The sequence below is a fragment of the Pipra filicauda genome, unplaced genomic scaffold, assembly GCF_003945595.2.
Source record: "Pipra filicauda isolate LSUMZ 115617 unplaced genomic scaffold, ASM394559v2 scaffold25_size4600443_pilon, whole genome shotgun sequence".
Lineage (NCBI taxonomy): Eukaryota > Metazoa > Chordata > Aves > Passeriformes > Pipridae > Pipra > Pipra filicauda.
Window position 1 is genome coordinate 477,345 of NW_024104376.1, and position 21,202 is coordinate 498,546.

The following is a 21,202-nucleotide window of genomic DNA, read 5'->3' on the forward strand; positions in this document are numbered from 1 at the left end:
TAACAGGCTTTGATGGATCAGGCAGCGAGGCAATCTAGGAGGAAGAAAGCTCTTGGTGATCACACCTGTCAGTGTTCAACACTAGTATCTTCACTGTCCGTATTCTGATTTAAGCTACTTTTTTTTTTTTAGTTTTTTTTTTTTTTTTCAATGGTTATTTCTGGCTTACAACTTCTGAATAGGCTTCTTAGTATTTTCTTCCTGGAGTTTATATCTGCCTGAAGAGTGATCTGCCAAATTTGCTGTAGTATTACGTGTAGTATCTGATAATCTGTATTTAGTAAATAATATTCTGCACACTGTATCATCTTGGTTACTGTAGCAAAACCTTTCTCCATGCCAAACAGAGACATGATCATCAAGCTCCTTCTGGGGCATAATTTCATTATGGGGCCAGGATTCATCCAAGACTCACTGTAAATATCACGTAAGTGGTATTTACAGGACTGCCTGTCTGATTGAGAGCAATGTCGTCAGGAGATAGGTTCCAAAAAAGAGCTGAGACTGAAGAATTTTGTTGTATGACCTGGATGGTGGAGTGAAATGCATTCTACAACTGACAGAAAGTAGAAAGGAAAGCCAGCACGTGATACTCCCTTCACTAGACTCAGAGGAATATACTGAATGCCAGAATGTGTGGCAAACCCATTTAGTACAATTCCAATGTGTTCCCGTCTTCTCTATTCTCAGAGCCAAGTTGACAGCCAAGTTCCTTGGCTGGTTGCAGATTCTGAATTGATACATGGCTAAAGATCCCACATAATATATGAGGGGTTTAAAATCTGTGCTTTTCCCATGTGCTCTTTTGTGAGGGAAGCAGCTTCTGAAGTGCTGATATTTATCTGTCCACATGGATTGGAGAGGAGTGCGTGTGTGAAGGCAGGATGGATAGGGAGAGGTTTCACAATTCAGAGGAAAGTAGCAGATGTTGGGCTAATACAGAACCTACTGCTGAGAGTAACAGACAGCACAAATTGCTTTCTGTGGTGTGGCAGAAAAGTGGGTGAAATCTGAGACTTTCTCTTGCATGACCTCATTTTCCTTCAGCCCATGACAGTCAAGGAATGAATAGTAGATAAATATGGCTTTGACTGGGGTTGCTGTTAGGAAACAGCTTCTTTCTGTAGTAAAAGAGAAAAGATCACGTAAAGGTAAAAAAATAGCATGTTTGGAAATCTTCTGAGCTAGTTATACTTTTTGGACAAACTTACTTTTATGTCAGGAACTTTTAGGATTCAGAAAGTTTTTTGCCAATATACTACGGTCAAGAAATATTTTTGCTGGGATACACATAAAAAACAAACGCAAATAGGATTGTCATGGTTTGAGATAGCCCCAAAATCCAATTCCCTAGCTCCATCCCCCCCCCCCCCCCCCCCCCCACATCTCAACCTAATGTGAGAGAGGTTTTTCCAGACAAAACACACCAGACTCAAAGTGGGGGAAGGGAAATATATTACAATGACTGTACAAATAAATACCATATCACATTATACACATGATCATAACTATCTCTACCATGATATATAGTATTTACAATGGATCAGATCTCTTCTCCCCTCCAAATAAAAGTCCAGGAGGGAAAGAAGGACAGATCCCTTCCAGTCTCTGAACAGCAGCATCTTCTGAGGCAGCAGGTTTCTTCTCATCTCATGCAGCAGCTGATAGCTGGTTTTCTGCCAGCATCCACGAGGGAGGTATCCAAGCCTCTCGGCCCCATCGCCTCACAACCGAGGGGTCTTCCGTGGTCTTCGTAACCCCAGACAAGGTCGTTTCACCACGTCATATCACGAAGACACAGGGGGGTCTTCGTGACGGTCTGGTATCTCTTGCAGGGCCTCTGTGCCCTGTCTCTCAGGCTGCCACCGTGGCAGCAGTGCAAGGGGGGGGGGGAGCCAAGGTCAACTCCCCCTGCATTCCTCTCGGAGCTCTCTAGCTCCTTTCTACAGTGCATGTCGCACTTCAAGGCTCTTTCAAGTAAGAGTCCATCATCTTCCTCCTTCCAGGAGGTCTCAAAGGAGTTTTGGGGATCTGGTATCAGTCTTACCCCCAAGAACTCTGTAGCTCTCAGCTGCTGGCTCTCCTTTCCTCGACTCTCCTTCCAGGAGTCTCCTCTGCAGTGCTGCATGTTGCTTCTGCTGCTTCTTCAGTTCAGGTTCTTATCTCTGGCTCTCTGCCACTGTTTCTCTGGTCAGCGTCGGCTGCTGCTCTGTGCCCATGGAGAAAACATCTCCCGGCATAACTACAGGCACCTAGCCCAGCTTTATGCTGTTCCAGGTCCCTGCAGCCCCCCAGCCAGGGGCTGGGAGGGGGCCAGAGGCCCCAAGGGGCTCAGAGCCCCTACCTCGTGGCTCTACAACATGGCCACCTCTCCTACAACAACCAAACTACAACTCTTCTTTTCCGGTCTGGTTGTGATATGTTTACATTTCTGCAGGAGCGCCCATTGGGCAGAACTTCAAAACTTCCAGGGGTTTCCACCCCTTGGGGTCTACCACTTCTGTTAGCTTCTGGGGAAAACAAGGTTCAAACCACTACAAGGATAAAGATCTAGTTGAATTAACTTAATTCACAAATACTAACACAAATTTATTGCAAGCTTTGTGTAAACTAGGTCTTGCTGTGATATCTGCAATGAACAATTGCATAATTTCTTTGTTTTTCAGTATTGAGATGCATTTAGCAAAACTGAAAGTTCTTTGCCAATGAAGAGCTAAACCATTTTACCTGCCTTTAAGTACTTTTATATCTCTGTTGATGTAGGTCTTTTAATAGAAATATTAGTGATAAAAACTTTTGAATGGAAAATGTGTTATTTATTTTCAAGACACAGCTAAAACTTGGAATCACTTTCATGGTTTTATCTCTTTTCATTTCAAGTGCCTCTAAGTCCACCAGCAAATTTGAGATTTTCTGACGTTGGACACAGTAGTGCTAAGCTAACATGGGATCCTGCTTCCAAAAATGTAAATGGCTATCGCATCATGTATGTTAAAACAGATGGAACAGAAACCAATGAGGTAAATTATTAGCACCTCTTTTTCCTCAACCAATCTCAAACCTCCCCAGACTTCTGTGATTATTAAGGATAATGTTTATAAACAAAAATTACGAGCTTGCAAGCTGTAAAAAAAGATTCACTAGAGAATTCTGCAGCTTGGTGCAAAGAAGAGTTTGTTGGTATTGGATATATGTGTTTGTGGGGGACAGTACTCTGAACTTCTTACATATCAGAACAGTCATTTGCTGGGGCACTACTGAAGGAAACTACTCAAGTGAACAATGGTCTGTACGAGCATGATCTTGACTAAATGTATGGTATGCAAATATTTATTCTTGGTTCAGTTCAGATGATAAGTCTTTTGATGTATCATGTCATGGACTCAAGCTTATTCAAAAAGACTGAAGGCTTCATCACATTTCCTTAACATTTATTGCTCTAATTATATATTGAAAACTCTCTTCCTAGAAAAAGGATTTGGCTTGAACAGAGTGCTGAGATGATACCAAGTTGTTCTAACTTACACTCTTGCATTTAATAATTTGCTTATGCAGTATTTAGTTATGACTTGTTATTGAAGGTGTTTTATAATACCTTTTAGCAGCATAAATTCTGTGATACAATGAAAAATGTGGTGGAATGATTAATACAGAAATATTAATGCAGAAATCTGAAAAAATACAGAAATTTTAAAGAGTGGGTTTGATTATGAAAACAGTCCAGATCCCTTACAAAATAAGTTGTCATGGATAACTTAGGCCTCAAAAAAAAAAAAAGTCTTTATTAGTAGTTATCTGTGATTATGTTTCTTTTGGGACATATCTGACCTTTCATCCATATGAGATGGAATATTTGTATTGAACCTGAAGAAACAGTTGCCAGCTTTGGAAAGGAGCATACCAGTGCAATGTTTTGTGTCTTTTGTGTCTTGTAGGTCCCTTAAAACTTAAATTAGAAATCATTTGACCTCTTCCTATTGATTACCCTTAATATAGATAATATGCCTGATTGTACTCCTCACAGTGGTATTTGAACATCTCAGGCTCCCGATACTTATGCTTTTTATTGCAAGTGAACGTTCAGTTCACTCTTCCTTTGCGTCTGTTCAAAGAACAGGTGGCATTTTTTTGTTTGCTCTGCATTGGTAGCACTTCCTCTGTGGTGCTGAGCTACATGACACTGAATAGTTGGACTGATAAGCTGTTTATACAGCTTTGAGTTTTAGGTCCCTGGCAGAGTCAGTTAACTGCATCCTGGAGAGAGACCAGGTGTAACTGTCATGTTGTCTTTTGGCAAATGTTAAACGTCACGGTTTATGCAGTCTTTGTCCATGACAAGGGATTGGATTTAATAGCTCAAAAAGTCATCAGTGCTGATGCTAGCTAGAGTTAGGCTACCAAGTCTGAATTTTCCTTTTCCATGGTTTGTCATAAGCAAAATTTTCCTTTTCTGTAGTTTGTCTATTTTAACTGATTTTGTCAGTTCTTATGGCCCTGAGTTGCTAATAGTTTCACAGAATTTCTCTACTGATTACATGACATTCTCTTTCTGTATGATTATTACCCAGCAGAATTTCAGACACTGATAATGTATTGTGTGGTCAATATCTATTGCAAGTTATGCTTTCTCTAGGTGGAAGTTGGTCGTGTTTCAACCCATACTCTGAAAAGTTTGGCACCCCTTACAGAGTATACTGTTGCAATTTTCTCCCTGTATGATGAAGGACAATCTGAACCGCTTACTGGCAGCTTTACCACGAGTAAGTATTGCCGAGCTTTTGAAGGCTTTCCAAGAAGAAATTTTGTACTCTCTTACGTTATTGGAAAGTAAGATTAGTTACAGCAAGTGTCTCTGGCTGTGAATTCAGATATATGGAATACTTTCTGTTATTTTCATTGGTGTTTTTGGCTTCTTTGCTCCCTTATTGTGGAGTCAATTGCCTCTTTACTCACATGAGTAATCTCTTGACATCATGAAAACATCTCCACAGCATTCTGAAGCGTTATTCAATGTGATGGCATTTGTATCTCCAGCTGAAGTTTAATGAGTTTTGAATCATATGTTTAACCAGTGAACTATTTAGGCACTAAAGGGTAGAACCTTATATACATACAGATGAACTACATCAAAAGGAGAAAATATAAGGCATTTAAGGTTCCTGTAGTTTGTGTAGCATAGTTATAGTTTCTGTAACTGTAGTTCTGCATCAAACAAACAGCCAATGACACATATTAATGCTTTCCAACATAACAATGGGAAGAGAAAGACTTTGAGGGAGGAAAGAGAAAGATGAGGTGAAAGAGGAAGGAACAAGATAGGTATGGAACAGAGGTTGATACTCACATGCAAAGTGCAAATGGAAATAGACACAGAGTCCAAAAAGGGCAGAGATTGGGACTTTGCTTTGAGATGGAAGGAAAGAGCTTGGTGCATAGAGCTCTGAGCAAAGGAGAGAGACTGAGGGTTGAATGCAGCTCCATCAGTGAAGAGAGGACAAGGAGGTTTGTCCAGTTAGAATAGGTAGAGTCTACTCCCCTTCCCAAACTACAACCCACTTCCCTAAGTACAAGTAAGTGTGTAAAGAATTCTCTAGTGCCTTTGTTGCCTGCCTCTCATGTTATACTCTTTTTAACAAACTGCAAGTAAAATGGTATGTGTCTAACATTGCCATCTATGGAAGTCTCAGAGAATAATTTACTCACACTTTTCTTTTGTCTAATATTTTGCAGAAAGAGTTCCAGCTCCCCAGCATTTGGAAATTGATGAAGCATCAACAGATAGTTTTAGGGTCAGCTGGAAGCCTACCTCATCAAATATTGCTTTTTACAGATTGGCATGGATTCCTTTGGATGGGGGGGAATCCGAAGAGGTAAATTGCCTTAATTTTCTGTGGGGGTGAAAAGGAAGAGCGAATTCCATTCTAATGACACCTATGCCGCAACTTTTGCCATTTAAATATGTCCAGCTGATTTACAGAGAAATCTGCCCCTCTGCAAAGCTCTCTAAACAAAAATCAAACCAATATTACAGTTTTGTTTTGAAGAGGAAGTGAGGAAAGAAGAGATCTTTTGTGAATGATCAGTCTTATCTGTAATGTGCCAACTGCCACAGAACTAGCATTGTTGTTTGATGTCACTTCAGTTTTCAGACGTTCATGTTCTTCACTTTGCTGTAAAAATGGTGGCAGTAGCTGAGCAAGAGTAGCATAAAGCTCAAAATTTGTCTAATGTGCTTGCCACAGTAAAGTTGCCTGTGAAGCCTTAGTTATGTAATGTTACAAAGGAAAAAGTTTACAGACAGTAAATTTATTATCTTGTTCCTTTATTCCTCTTTTACAGTTCTGTCTCTTTTTTCCCCCTCATGCTGTATCTTTTGCTTTAAGCCCTTGTGTGTCTCATCCATAGTGCCCTTTTCATCAGATGGAATTTTTAAATGATTTTTCATCCCTTTAGCTTTTCCTTTTTTATTATCTTTTTCCAAATAGAAAAAGACAGACACTTTCTCTCACTTTCCCAAATTTTCATAGTCTGCCTCATTTCCTCTTTCCCTTTCCTTCTTTATTTACTCATCATTTTGGCTTCTTTTGTAATTCTCAGTATTTAATGACTCTCATACATCTTGCTCTCTTGGCATCAGCAATGTGAGAAGAGGCCACATCTGCAAACTGTTTATCTGGGTACAGAACTCAGGGGGAAAGATGACATTTCCCACCTGGCCCTAGGTTCCATGCATTGTTTTGTCATCCATTAGGGCAGAAAGCAGTCGATTTAGCTTAGATTATGTGTCATTTTTTTCTGTAAATTTAACTTAGCCTAATTCTTTCCTCCCTTTTACCTAGTGAGAGGTATTCATGCAAGAAAGAAAGAAATTAGAGGATTGAGCAGGGAAAAGAAGGAGTTGGCAGATGAGTGAGTGGACATAGGTCGTTCTCTAGCACTTTCTTCTGCAGTAGATGAACTGATTTGTTTCTATTTAAGTTCCAGTGAGTAGCTGCCAGTGAACCCCTTTAAGCCATGTGCTTTTTAAAGTGAAATTCAAGGTATCTGTGTTCTTTGAGTGTGAGAATAAATTATTAAGAAATATTTGAACTGCTAAGGTTCCACTTCTTCATTGTATTCACTATGAACTGCTGGAGGCCCTAATATTTTAGCATGTTGAAATATTAAAAATGCCCAAGCTGCCTTCTTGTTCTCCTTGCATGACCTCTCTAATGGGGTCAGGTCCAGGATAGCACAATACCTCCGGGCTGTTCCCTCTTTAAGCTTCTTTCCCAGCTAAGTGATCAGTCATGCAGAGAAACAACATGCACTCCCTCTGTCTTTATTCCAAGACCCAACTTGCCAATTAGCTGAGTGGGGTCAGGGGGTGGTGGTGAATTACACACCTCTCAGTTCACTTCACCCACACTGCTGATGGGTAAGGAGGGTTCAGTGGGGTGTTAGCACTAAAAAGCCAGAATAAATTTAAGAGTGACCTTTACAGTAGAGAATGCATGCTGTTATACTTGTGTGCTTTTTTCTGGTTTTTGTCCTGCCCACTTGAGAGTTCAGCACTTTGTGATGGTTTTTTGTGGGCTACATTGGCAGGGAGTGGAGGGTGATGCTTCAGAAAGTATGCCAAAATTAAGTGTGAGACAGTAACAATGTATAGATATTTTATAAATATTTGATACACAACTAGAGGCTCTGGGGAGTTGAAAAGGAAGGCATTGCCTGTATCTACTTAGTATACAGCTAATTTCACTCAAAGCTTGTTCCTGAAATTTTCCTGAGAAAATCTGTGCCAGAAAGTGCGCAGCATGGGATGCCTGATTCATTACTTGATAGTTGTAGAAGTCATGGCCCCAACTCATTTCTTTCTGCTTTTGATTTTTGTATTTGAGTTCAGAAGGTCTGATCTCAAATTGTGTTATGGGTCCCTTTTCCCCAGGACCAACTCAGGAAATCTCCTGTGGTAGTTAAAAGAATGAAGTGGGATTCACTGTTTCTGCTAACCACTGCGGTAGATTGCAGTACATATTTATTGTTTGATTTTCGTTATAAATCTAACTTTGATGTTGTGTATATAGTGACCACCTTTAAAAACTTGGCAGTGTTACCCTAAAAAAAGGCTGTTTTGTTGTAGTATCTGTCTGCATAACCTAAAAACTATTCCCAAAACTGGTCAGCCCATTTCGCCAGAATTACTGCTCAGGCTCCTAAAGGACTCTGCTTTTATAGTCCCTTGCGCTCCAGCTCCTCCCCATCTGTTGATATCTTCCAATAAAATAAATGAAACACAAAAAAAATCTGAAGTGATACCTTCTGCTTACAGTTAATATTGCACATGTGAATCTTCTGCCGCTGTCAAAGGTAGAAATAAGGAAAATTACTATTTAACACTTCACACCATATAGCAAACTTCTCATCAGGACATCTCTCCTAATCCCCAAGTCTGCAGCAGATATTCTTTCAAGTTGCATTCAGAAATGTGGAATCATAACTGGGATTACAGTTCTGGTATAGAAACAGCATTTTGTAAGGCTGTGGAGATGCCGAATGCATTTGTTGTAACAGTGCTTGAATGGTATGAATGTGAATGAAAGTTAATCTACCTTTTTATATTGCTTTAATTGATAACTGTTTTGAATTGTAGTAATTTTTCAAAAAAAAAGCATATGTTCAGCTTTAGCAATTAGTTAGTTGTGGGTGAAAGCATGAGACTATACATTTAAAATATTCTTAAGTGTTTTTTTCCCAGATGTACTCTGTGATACTTTTTATTTCAATATGGCTAATAAATTTTTTGGGCAGATCTGAGTGTAGATATAATTTATTTTAAAGGAGAATTAATTTTCCTTCTTTCATTTTAGTCAGTTAATGTAAATTAATCAAATGCAGAACTGATGTTCTTTAATCTTGCTGTGTTACTTAGGTTGTCATAAATGGAGATGCAGACAGTCACGTTATAGAGGGTTTGTTGCCTGACACAGAATACGAAGTTTCTTTGCTGGCAGTTTTTGATGATGAAACTGAAAGTGAAGTTGTTGCTGTTCTGGGAGCTACATGTAAGACAAAGTCTTGATTGTAATTTTTAAAGATGTTTAAGTGATTTAGATTTGATGCTTATAGCTTATATATAAAATATGGTTAGCTTTGGATAGCTATAATATTGAAGAATGTGGTGGTTTAGCACCAGGGCTTTGCTGACTGTATTTTTTGCTTTTCTTGTTTAATATTATTTGGAGATGGCTTTGAATCAAAATGGTGGTTTGGCTCTCTGTCTGACCTGTGGTATTAATAACCTTTGGAACTGGGTAGATATTGTTCCATCCTACATTTCAATATTTAGTCTTTGAACAAGGTTCCTTATGAGAAGATATATCAGATTTTGGAAGAGATTTGTGTTAAATGTTTTAAAGTAAATAATTTACAGGAAGTTCACTTAAGATGTTTGGAATTTTCAGTATTTTTTTACTTTTTTTATTTATGTAATTTTTTACTTTTTTTATTTATGTAATTTATACTCACCGGTGAATTCGCTCTTGCCTGAAATAATGGTCCAAAACAGCTTACATAGGCATCCTGTGACATTAATATGACAGTAACAAAGATAAAATTTGACAGTCATGTACAGTGTATTTTATGGTTTATAATCAAAACAGTGGCCTAATTAAGTTTTTAGTAACTTAATAGCAGGTCTAATCTTGAACCTTCTATTAAGCAAGAGCCCTTATCCATTGAAATTATGCTAATGTTGCCCAGTGTTGCTGAGTGTACTTTTCTGTTTTTGACTTGGACAGAAATAAAACACTCTGAAAAAACTTTCAATTTAATTAATCTGACAACCTGAATAAATGGTCAAGGTGGAAGTTCGACCAGAAATCTGGGAAAATATATGCATTGTTACTTAATTGTAGAGTTTATAATTATGTCTTATCTGTAGATCTAAGTGCTGATCCTGCAAATATATGGGCCTAAAGTAACCTAAATGAATAATTCCCTTGTAGTCTCTGAAATGCCTGAAGCGTGGGGAATACTTGTATGTGTGAGCAAATAGTTTCATTGTCATAGTTAGAAATACAAGAAAAATACTGTGACTTCCATGTCTTGTTGAATTGTTAGTGAGCTGAGTACTGTTTTTCAGTTGCAGATTCTACCAGAATGCCTTTCACAGCGACTACTACCAGTGCCACAGCCTCTGAGCCCACCACAGCAGGTAAGCAGAGCAGCTGCCAGCAGTTTAAATGCTGAGTGCGCAGCACTGAGGCTCCCCACAGGCACCACTAGGTCTGGGGGCAGAGAGCTGTGATACTGCTGAGGAGCTGATAACCCCAGTTTCTGATGGGAAGGGACACCACTTCTCCTGCACCACCCTTCTGTGTGTGGACAACTTCCTACACCTGCCACGTGTGGATGAGAAGCCAACCCATCACGCAGTGTAGGGACTCTGAATGATACCAGTGGTATTATGTAGGAGTACACTGATTAATTTGGAAAATTAAGATAGAATATATCTTTCCCTTTATAAATATGAGCTTGGAAACTTCTCAGAATTTCGTTTAGTTTTGGGTGTTCTGTTTCTTTTCCCTGGAATTAGACTGACCTTTAAGGACTAATGTTTCTGGATTATTTATCTTCTGAAGCGTTGTAGTTTTGATTATTCTAAAGCTCCATAATCCGAGTAAGATAAACAAAGCAGATGGGATAATATATGTTAATGGCAGTATGGAATAACTATTATTTGAATAAGTGCTTACAATTTTTATGTTATTAAACCCAAGTATGACTGAAGTATATGGGTTTGCCCCATGAAGGACCTGCAGACCCACCATGACTGCAGCAGAGCTTGCAGCTACTTGTTGATAATTAGCACAATATCTAAATTATTTCAAATCTAAAAATAGAGTTGAGAAAATATTAATTAAATATTTTTGGACTTAGTTTTTCGAACAGGAATCAGAAACCTTGTTATAGATGATGAAACAACCTCAAGTCTGAGGGTGACGTGGGACATTTCAGATTATAGTGTCCAGCAGTTCAGAGTGACCTATCTCACTGCGAAGGGTGACCGTTCTGAGGAAGCGGTAAGAATGGTCTGTATGGCTTTTGTAATTGCCTTCATAAGCTTGTTTAATAATTGCTAAGACGTGATCTCTTCTAACATGACACTTTTGTTGCAATTAGTAAAGGATCTGTGTTTGGTATTACTGTGAGATTGAACTTCAAAGTTTTAATTGTATAGCACCTGCTGCACTACAGGCAGCAGCAGTCAAATGTAAGATCAGGGCCCAGTCACACATGGTTAATGAAGTCACAGTTAAAAGACAGGCTGGCTGTCCTCTTTTTCCTGTATTTTTTAAATTTGTCCAAGTTTGGTTTTTTATCGTTTTATGTTTAATTTTATTTTTTATTCCTAGGCCTTTTTCTCTCTTGTTTAAGTGACACTTAAATATTTGTACAGGATAGTCCTAAGTAATTTTGGTTTTCCTTCAGCAGTTTTACTCCTTCCTGAAGTGTCTTATGTTATGCTAAAGCAATGTAATTAAAGTTCAAATGCAGAGTTTTCATACTTTTAGTTGACCTGAGCGTGTCACAGTAAGGACAGCACTTTTTAACCTAAGCGCCTAAGAATATTTGCTCTTTTTCTAATACCATGTGATGGTCAAAATTGAAGTTGTCCTGCACAGAAAAAGCTTCTGGTCATCTAGACTTTGGAAAATATTTGAAAGAATGAAGATTCCTGCAGGTACTCTTTTGAGCATATAGCAAACAAACAAACAAACAAAACCACAAACAAACAAACCAAGAAACCCTAGTTGTATTATTTTAAGATTTCACAAATTTTCAGATACTTTCCGAATTCTGTGAGACCAAGTGCCTCTTTAAATTATTTTTAAATTGGGGAAATATTAGTTTTGCAGTGCTTGGTTTCCAGTAAAACTAAGTTATAAAATTTTGGGATGGCTCTATGTAGATACATTTAAAAGATTAAGTTGTATATTTTTCAAGGTTACTTTCTTAGTAAATAGCTCAGTATGCAAAAGTACTCTGCACATCATTCTCCCTCTGTGTCTGCCATGTGAACTCACTTCTATAACAGTTATGTCGAAAATATGGGCTATTCTTTTTGATGTCTAGCGGCTGACATTTTTAGCCCTATATCAGAATATATCAATAAAAATATTAAAAGGAGTTAGTTGAATATCTTTCTTCTAGGAAAATATGAATCAGTTTTTACATTTTCATTCATCTTTTATGAGACCCTACTGGAAACTTACTTTTTAACCATCTTTCAATTATAATCTGAAAATGAGTTTTCAATGCAGTGGTGTCCCTTTGGACTGGGAAACATGCTTTATGAATTTACCTTGACTATATGTTAGTATAGTATATAATATGGTGGAAAACTTGCACAGTGTAATGGCACAAATTGTACTGTTCTTCTGAGAATAACCCAAAATTTCTGAAATTCAGATCTCGGATTTACTGTTTCAGCTCTCGAGTTCAGTTGGATGGTATAAATGTCATTCTGTTCCAGTATTCAATGACTGTTATTTAAAATTAAATTAAAACTGTAGGAAAGGTATTCAAATTGTGGCTATCAGAAGGATATTAGACCTGATTGAAAACCTCATTAAAGAAAATTATATAACTATATGATTGGGTAGGTACTTGGCTCTAATTCTACAAAATATTTAATTTTAAGTACACTTCCAAGTCTTATTATCTTTGGTCACCACTCAGCAAACAGATTAACCCTGTTTCATCTTTGAAATTAATCACATGCCTAAATACTTTACTGAATAAGGAATTATGTAAGATTATACTTAAAATTAAGCACACTTTAAATGGAAGGAATGTATTTTATCACGTGGCTTCAAGCACCTGAGAGGTGCAACACAGATGTCAATAAAACAACACAGATGTTCAGTTTTTAGGGGACTCCTTATATGTTTAAGTACATATTTTAAGCGGAACCCAAAGGTTTTGTGGAATTTGGGCTTAAATGTACTATAGCGTGACGGTTCTGTGGTGAATGCTTAAGTTTTTTGGCTCTGATTTCAGTGATATAAGTTTCAGTTATGCCTCCCTTTCCATAAAAATATTAATAAGTTTTATAATTCTTTATGCAATTGGCTGAAAATCAGGGACTAGAAAATGTAATAGAATACAGGAAGGTCAAGCCCTAAATTGCATGTATGTTCTTGGGTGTGCTGTACATACTGGAAAGATCAAATTTTTTCTCTTCCTTAAAGCCAAAAGTGTTTCTCACTGCTGAAAACTGTATTGGTCTGCAGGAGGTCTCTGATTTGCACATGTGGAAAGGAGAGAGTTCTCAATGCTTGCATCCTCTACCCTAAAAAAACAAAATAGTTGGGGTTTTTTTTTCAGAAACTTGGTTTGTGTTTTTTGAGTTTACATATGGAAGAGGGACATGGGAATCTTTTATGCATATGTATTTAGATGGTTTAAGTCCAGTTTTGATCAAAGAATGAAGCACTTCTTTGACAAATCTCAACACCTGTGTGAACTAGATAAATTTCCTTCTTTGTATCACTTGCCAAAATTAGACGTAGTTTGAATGTATCCTGGAGTGTTGAAACTGGTGAGACCTTTCTTTTCTCGTGTACATGCTTCAAAACTTTGCCATCATCACATGCATCAGTCTTCTTTGAAACAGCAAAATACTTTTATAGACTTAGTTTCTGCTTTTTCCCCCTGAGATTAATGGGCTTAAGGTTCTCTCAACTTCTTGCCAAATATGTGCAGTTGCTGGCTCAGGGGATAGATTCACACTTCACTGTGAATTCACTGTCACTTCCAACAGCATCACTTCAGAGCACAGCTGTCGGTGCAGGAAACACAGGACTGGTTTCTCTTTTTTATCATGCTCACTCCAGGTGCTCCCACTCAGGTGGCTCCCACTCAGGCTTTGGAGTCTCTCTGAGATTAAAATTTTACTGACAATTTAAGCGATTGCAAGGCTTTGCTTGGCACCTCTACCACCACTATTGTGACACTAGTTTTTGAGGCTCTGACTAAATACTGTAATCTATTGAAGAATTTTAGAAGTAGCTGCTTATGGGGAAACCTTTTACTGTGCTTAATTTAGTGAGTTGAAACATTTACTCTAGAACACCAAAAACTGCCTGGAGGAATTTCTACAGCTTCTGTACTTCTACCAGGTTTTCTGGTTGGACTTCTGTTGCAGATCTTCCATATTTCACAGCAGTTTGCGATCCTCTTGTACTTGTGGGATGTATTCCTACTCCTAGATATCTGCCTTCATTTGCTTGTTCCCAGACTAGATGAAGATGAGACAAACATGTTTTATTCCTGCTTGCTCAGTTCAGTGCTTCCCAATCTCATGAATTGATTTTCCTTCCTTCCAGGGAAGGAGAATTTTCTGTCTCCAAAGAACATAACAATCAACCTTTATTAATGTGCATAGCTTCAGAAAATCTAGAAATGTCATAGAATAAATAAAAATAGAGGATATATTTTGTCTGTACAGTAAAATTGTTGCAGTACTAACTATCCATGTAGTATATGGTTTATGGAGCTGTAGTGGCTAATAGGTTTAATATAAAATGGTATTATCACATAGGCACATTCTCCTTTTTGTTTTGGTTGGGTACAACAGTAGATCTGTTAAAAGGATGGATAATGTAATTATTTTATTTTACTGTAGAACATCAAGAATATTTGAAAACGCAAGTATGCAGCAATGCTAGTGGAATGAAGTATCAGAGGTGATGTAAGATAAAAAAGCTTTTTGGCTCCAGTCATTAAGTTTGGTTGCTTCTGCTTTTTCTGACCCTTCAGGTAATGGTGCCTGGGAGACAAAATACTCTTCTGCTTCACCCTCTGCTGCCTGATACAGAATACAAAGTTACCATAACTCCCATCTATGCCGATGGGGAAGGAGTCAGTGTCTCAGCTCCTGGCAAAACTTGTAAGTACAAACTTTCTGCTTGTCTTTGGCCAGGATGTGCATGAAAAAAGGCTTACTCTTGTTGCCTTTTTTCCTTGGCTGTAGTAATGTATTTTAATATAAATGTGGGCTTATTTTGCATGATTTATAGGACTTGAACGTTATATAAATCTCAGTTGATTGATTTATAAACAATGGGTTTCTTCTAACTAACAAGTTATATTTTATATTCAAATACTGAGTTTGCAGAAACCTTTTGAGTAATAAACCTGGTAAGTCCTTGATAACTAACCCACCAAGGACAAGCAAACTGATACAGAAAATAAACAATGCCTGCTGAGATGATATCAAACCAACAATTGTACGGTTAGATTTTCTGTTGTGTGAGATCATTATTTCCTAAAGGTCATTAGAAATGCTGCTGAAGTTCTTATAAAAGTGATTGCGTTATTTCTAGAGATCTGACCAAGTACCAAACGATTACTCAGATGTAGTTTTAGTTTCCTCTCTACTGGATATTGAAAAAACCATCTCATTATGCACTACTAGTCATGATAGTATAATTTTATTGAATTATTCTCCTAATTTACGTAATTTCTGCCTAAATTGAAGTGCTATTTGTGCAGAGACTTAAATCAGTTATAAATCATTCCTTTGATTCCATTTGATGCGATTAAGTGTTCAAAAGAGCATGATTTATGCATTAAAAACTTTAGTGCACTTGGATTGGAAGAAACTATGCAATATATAATTATCTCTATTTTGCATTTTTACCAAAAAAATATTTATTTTTAAAATGTTTGTAAAAAATTACAAAGTTTGTAATTAATTTAAAAAATCATTATTGATCCAAGTTTGTAATTAATCCATTGAGGTAGTTCAAAGGATGACTTTGATTAACGGTTTCACCCTGGTAATTTTACCTGTAAATCTGAGAGTACTGGGTATCACTTTTTTTTTTTCCATGTCTTGATTTTTCTGTATGTGCTTGTATGAGATAAACTTGTAAAAGTCCAGTTTGGTTTCCTTTTAGTACCCCTGTCTGCTCCTAGAAATTTGCGTGTCTCGGATGAATGGTACAACAGATTACGCATCAGTTGGGATGCCCCACCATCAACAACGATGGGTTACAGAGTTGTCTACAAACCTATCAACAGTGAGTTTTTAAACTGATTTTTTTTGGTGGTTGCTTCTGACTGTACAAGGTCTTGACGTCACCTTTTGCTGAATTTTGTACTTAAATCTATCAGTTACAGGTACAGCCTTGAAAGTGCCATTTACTTAGGTGTCTTGAGTTTTGGATATGAAAGTTTCATAGTCACAGAATGATGCAGGCTAGGGGAGATCTCTGGAGATCATCTGGTCCAACTCCCTGAACAAAACAGTGCCAGCTTGGAACAGGTTTTGCTGAACTTTATCCAGTGGAGTTTGTAGTATCTCCAAGGACAGAGATTTTAAAACTACTCTATGCATCTCTTCCAGTTTTTTACTACTGTCACTGTGGAAGTGTCTTTCCTAATATCTTCCCATCTTAAGGCTGATCAATCCCAAGTCTTTCAATCTGTCCTTTTATGTCATTTTACCATGACTATTTATTTCAGAGACTATCTTTGCTCTCTTCCTGTTCCTCTCTTCTGTGTTCTATTCTTCAACTTCCTTCCCCTCACAATACCAAGTTTTTGTTTCTTCCCAAACACTTGACATTTTATTCATTGCCCATTTTGTGTGTGCTGCATCCTTTGCCCACCTGCACATTGCAGCTAGATAAGGCAGCCAAATTCCCTCAGATTTCTTTAGAAAAACAGGGTCCTCTCTTGAGAGCAAAACACAGATATGTGACCATTAAGGGACTAAAACACTGTCCAAAGACAATACTGCTGCCTGGCTTCTGAAGTGTATCCAGAACAACTAGGGGAGATGACAAAGGAGCTGTTTGCTATTCTGATTTGGGAAAGTTTTATTCTTTTCTATTTTCATTATCATTTTTGCACAGTATTAAATGATGCTGTGTTGCATCATTAAATGAGACTGTATTGCTGGCTGGCATCTGCTGTGCCCCCTGTTGGTCCTGGCACACCATCAGGCTGAGGAGATCTTTGGCTGCCTATTTAGAGCAGTAGTAACTGGGTGAAGCAGAACAAAAGGGTCTTAACAGATGCCAGTGTCTAGCTCTGCCTTAATGAATCCCACTGCTGAATTTCCCAAGTGTGTTGTGTTTTCTATACATGCAAGGATTGAGGAGAATGTCTTTGTTTTTGTGTATGATAAAAAAAATGGGGCCAAAAATAGCAGTAACTTTAGGAGCACAATTTTTGGATGTATCTAATTCAGTGGACGAGCAAATGATTTTCTAATTTATTTCACTTTTTACAGTTCCTGGTCCTGCGTTGGAGACCTTTGTAGGGGATGATATTAATACCATTCTCATTCTAAATCTCTTCAGTGGAACGGAGTACAGTGTTAAAGTATTTGCTTCATACTCAACAGGCTTCAGTGATGCCCTAACAGGCGTAGCCAAAACCTGTAAGAATGATTTCATGCTGTTCCGATCTCTACAGGCTGCTTTTTGTTATAACTATGGGTTTGTGCAGCTCCCAGAAAAAATTTTCACGGGGAAGACTTACTCAGTTATGTGTAAATTGTTTTTCTGAAATAAAAGTCCCTCTTTTTATGAGACTATATCAGGCTTTAAAGTGATCTGCTAGATATTATCAAGACAGAGACCATAAAGTGGGTATTATTTATCAGCCAAAAATATATTTGCCTAATAGTAAATAAAAATTTCTTTAATGAAAGGCTATCTATTTTTTTTTTCTGGCTCCATATATATAATATTATTTGGTCTTTATGTATCTAAAACTCAATTTAAAATTGGATTTTGACAGAAACGCTGCTGCTATTGTGATACTTTTATACTTATTTTTAGTAGCTGAATTTTTTAGCAGTGTTCATTATTTAGACTTAACTAAATCAACTAAAGTTCCAAACTTTTGGTTTAGGGGTTCACTTTTTTAAAATTCTGTCTTGGATTTTCTTGACTTCTTTTAAGCAGTTATGAAAATTATTTGTTAAAAATTAATTGGCACATGTGTTTCACTATAGTTATTTTTTAATTTTTTATCTATGTATATTAGAGGCCTAAATCTAATTTTTTTATATTTAATTTTCAGTGTACCTGGGTGTGACAAATCTGGACTCCTATCAAGTCCGCATGACTAGTCTGTGTGCTCAGTGGCAGCTTCATAGACATGCAACTGCGTACAGGGTAGTTATAGAGTCACTTGTGGGTAAGTTACTAAATAATTTGATAAGCAGCTACAGCCCAATCCAGAGATCTGAATTACATAGCTAAGAAATTGTGTGCAGTCAGACCTGTAGAGTGACTCCTGAAATACTGGAAATGACAGACAGAAGAGAGTTGTGTACACAATGAAACTTTCAGGAGCATTTCTGTCCTTTTACATCAAACAGATGTTGATAACTTGTGCTTTTTATGGAAGGGACTTTGATCTGTTACTAGAAGATAGATGATCGCCTGAGGTTTTCACTGGTGTGAGGAGCAGAAGATGGATAAAGGATGAACTGAATACATCTAAGTTTGTAAATAAACCATCAGCACCAGCTTTGTAGGATTAGGATGGACAGGAGAGGAGGGCAGAAGTGTAAGGAAAGCACTGATTGAATCCAGAACATGCTCACAGAGTCAGAACAATGTCCAGTTTTGTCTATTCTCATTCTGTTGATTGTTCATTTTAGCTTGTAGTAAGATTACTCATCTGGACAAACATGACCTATTTTTATGTAGCCACACAAGGTGTCCTGATGCTTTTGTCACTGACTATGTAGAGGGTAGATTCCAGTCTCTTCCATCTCACTTATTCTCAGGTGTAGCCAGAAGACATTATGGGGATGTCACTGTTAGAGCAGACTACCTCTCTTATCCCATGGGGACATCAGTGGTATTTTAAATGGTGATAAATTGAAAGCTTTGGATAACTTGAGAGAAGTGCAGTTAGTAACATTTAATCGCATGTATTAAAGGTACCATGAAAAATAACACTGATTTGATGGCAAAGAAGTAATGACCTGTCTGTGGCATGGCAAGTGGATGGCAGTAGGGTTTGTTTGAAGGTCTGGAAAACAGACAAGCTGTTCAGATCACAGAGACCTCGGCTGGCACAAGACAGCACAGACTTCCCTCTGGTCTGGGAGCTAGCCAACATTCTGCTTTCTTCATATAGAACTGCCAGAATTGTTTTAACTGAGCTGAAAGCATCTAAATGTGAGCATAATGAGGTAGAGTGTGAACAAATGTTCCTTATTAGCATCTGTCATGATGGGATTTGATTGTCAGATTGGGTGTGTGTCTCGTTCAGGGAACGATTGTTATTATAATTTTATAATAGTATTATTATTATTATATTATAATAGTATTATTTTTATACTGGTGTAGCATCTGATTAACATCAGGTGTTTTGTCCCTGGCAGTGAATGACTGTTTGGCATTTTTTGTATATTCACTGTAAAATGTGAGATCAGTTGCTTGTATTTCACTTCATTCTGCTACAGATTTTGAATTGTGCTGCAAGTTTTAATTCTTATCATTAAAACATGTCTTATTCTATATCCAGTACCCTAGCCTTTTCCATTGACAGCATGCTTTCCAATTCAGAATTTAGCAGAATTAATTTTGGAACCATGTAAACACTATTCCTTAACCATCCTGTTAAGTGGTTACTAGTGGAATACAATATCTTGTTCAGTCTCTCTTGCAATTACTAAGCACATTACAGACTGTGAGAAGCAGAGGCATTGACAAAGGTTGCCATAGAATTACATAATGCAGCAATTCCTCATCAGAATGATAATTTAGGACTGGATTCAAAGCCCATTGATGACAGTGTTAATGTTTTTATTAACTTCAGTGCATGGGCTGAAATTCATCTTTTTTTCTTGAAGATGTTTGACACGTTCCTCAGCTCCTATTTAATATGAAGAATTAAATTTTACAGGAACCTCTGCACAGAGGTGAATTTCTAAAAATAAGGCAGCATATAGTTTATTAATTTATGTCAACCACTTGCCCTTCATCTGCTGTCACGTCCTCTTCTTATTTAGGATTTAAATTACATTCTTCAATAAAACAGTAAAGTATATTAATGGTTTCTTTTGTAACTCCAGATGGAAAACAACGAGAAGTAAATCTTGGTGGAGGGACACCTAGACATTGTTTCTTTGAGCTGATGCCTGGAACTGAGTATAAAATCAGTGTTCATACACAGCTTCAGGAGATCGAGGGCCCTGCTGTAAGCATCATGGAGACAACATGTGAGTAAAATAGAGCAGAGTGCAGCCAGCAGTGATAATGCTTCATTGCTTCTCATGTTCTGCCCTTTGCCCACAGATGTGCTGCATTATGACTCCTCCACGGAAGTGCAGGATTCTTACCCCACTGCTGTGAATTACTTGTGAAGTCACATTCACCAACTTTATTGTAGTTCTTAATGAGAATGGAACAAGGAGGGTTTAGCTTTCTTTGTAAAAAGTCCCACTAGGGGATACTCTGAATATCTGTGACTTCAGGGAAAAAGTACAGAAAAATGAAGTAAACAGAGAAGGTTTTATGTGCTGCAGCTCTTGTCATTTAGTAAAATTTTACCAGTGTTTGAATAATTTACAATTAAATGGGACGTTGATACCCAATCTACTTAAGTATTTTAAAACAAACCAACCAACCTTTTTTATTATTATTCTCAGTAACACATGGCTAAGAAACAAAAAAACCCACATCACAACTATTTATGAAGGCAATATCTTGCTCTTATGAGTTCAAAATACTGCAAAACAAAGAACAGGAATAACAGAACGAATATTTCAACATTATCTTTCTTTTAACCTGTTTCCAGTCTCAGTGGTACCCTTCTTCTCATACTGTATTGCTATACACCACAATGCTGTTACCTTTCTCTCGGGATAGATAATGTTTATGCTTTTCTTCCTTTCCTCCCACACTTCTGATTTCACATAGCAAAAACCTGCACAGGTGCATGACTCCACTTCTCAATTGTCCAGGGCTCATTCTCAGGGCAGTGAGGAACAAGCCAAGCTTCTCCAGCTTTTTTGGGGAGTGCATTTAGTGTGCTCTGCAGTTAAGGGAGTTAGGAAGCATGAGGAAGAACACACCTTGGCCTACATGTCCATTTAAGAAAGATGGTTTGTGATGCAGACAAATAATTGTATCACTTCAGAGGGAAACTCTTTGAAGAAAGTAAGTCTTCAGGGTGA

At 37.6% G+C, this 21,202-nt stretch overlaps 1 protein-coding gene across 1 annotated transcript in view; it reads left to right on the top strand.

The window, feature by feature from the left end:
- Positions 1–21,202, top strand: part of COL14A1 (collagen type XIV alpha 1 chain) — a 117,526-nt gene that overhangs the window by 48,677 nt on the left and 47,647 nt on the right. Inside the window, exons 14-24 of the mRNA XM_039382184.1 lie at positions 2,881–3,020; positions 4,634–4,760; positions 5,731–5,870; positions 8,915–9,047; positions 10,127–10,198; positions 10,924–11,066; positions 14,809–14,938; positions 15,951–16,073; positions 17,291–17,440; positions 18,088–18,204; positions 20,099–20,245. Coding sequence (XP_039238118.1) covers positions 2,881–3,020; positions 4,634–4,760; positions 5,731–5,870; positions 8,915–9,047; positions 10,127–10,198; positions 10,924–11,066; positions 14,809–14,938; positions 15,951–16,073; positions 17,291–17,440; positions 18,088–18,204; positions 20,099–20,245 — 1,422 coding nt within the window. The remainder of the gene's footprint in view (positions 1–2,880; positions 3,021–4,633; positions 4,761–5,730; positions 5,871–8,914; positions 9,048–10,126; positions 10,199–10,923; positions 11,067–14,808; positions 14,939–15,950; positions 16,074–17,290; positions 17,441–18,087; positions 18,205–20,098; positions 20,246–21,202) is intronic.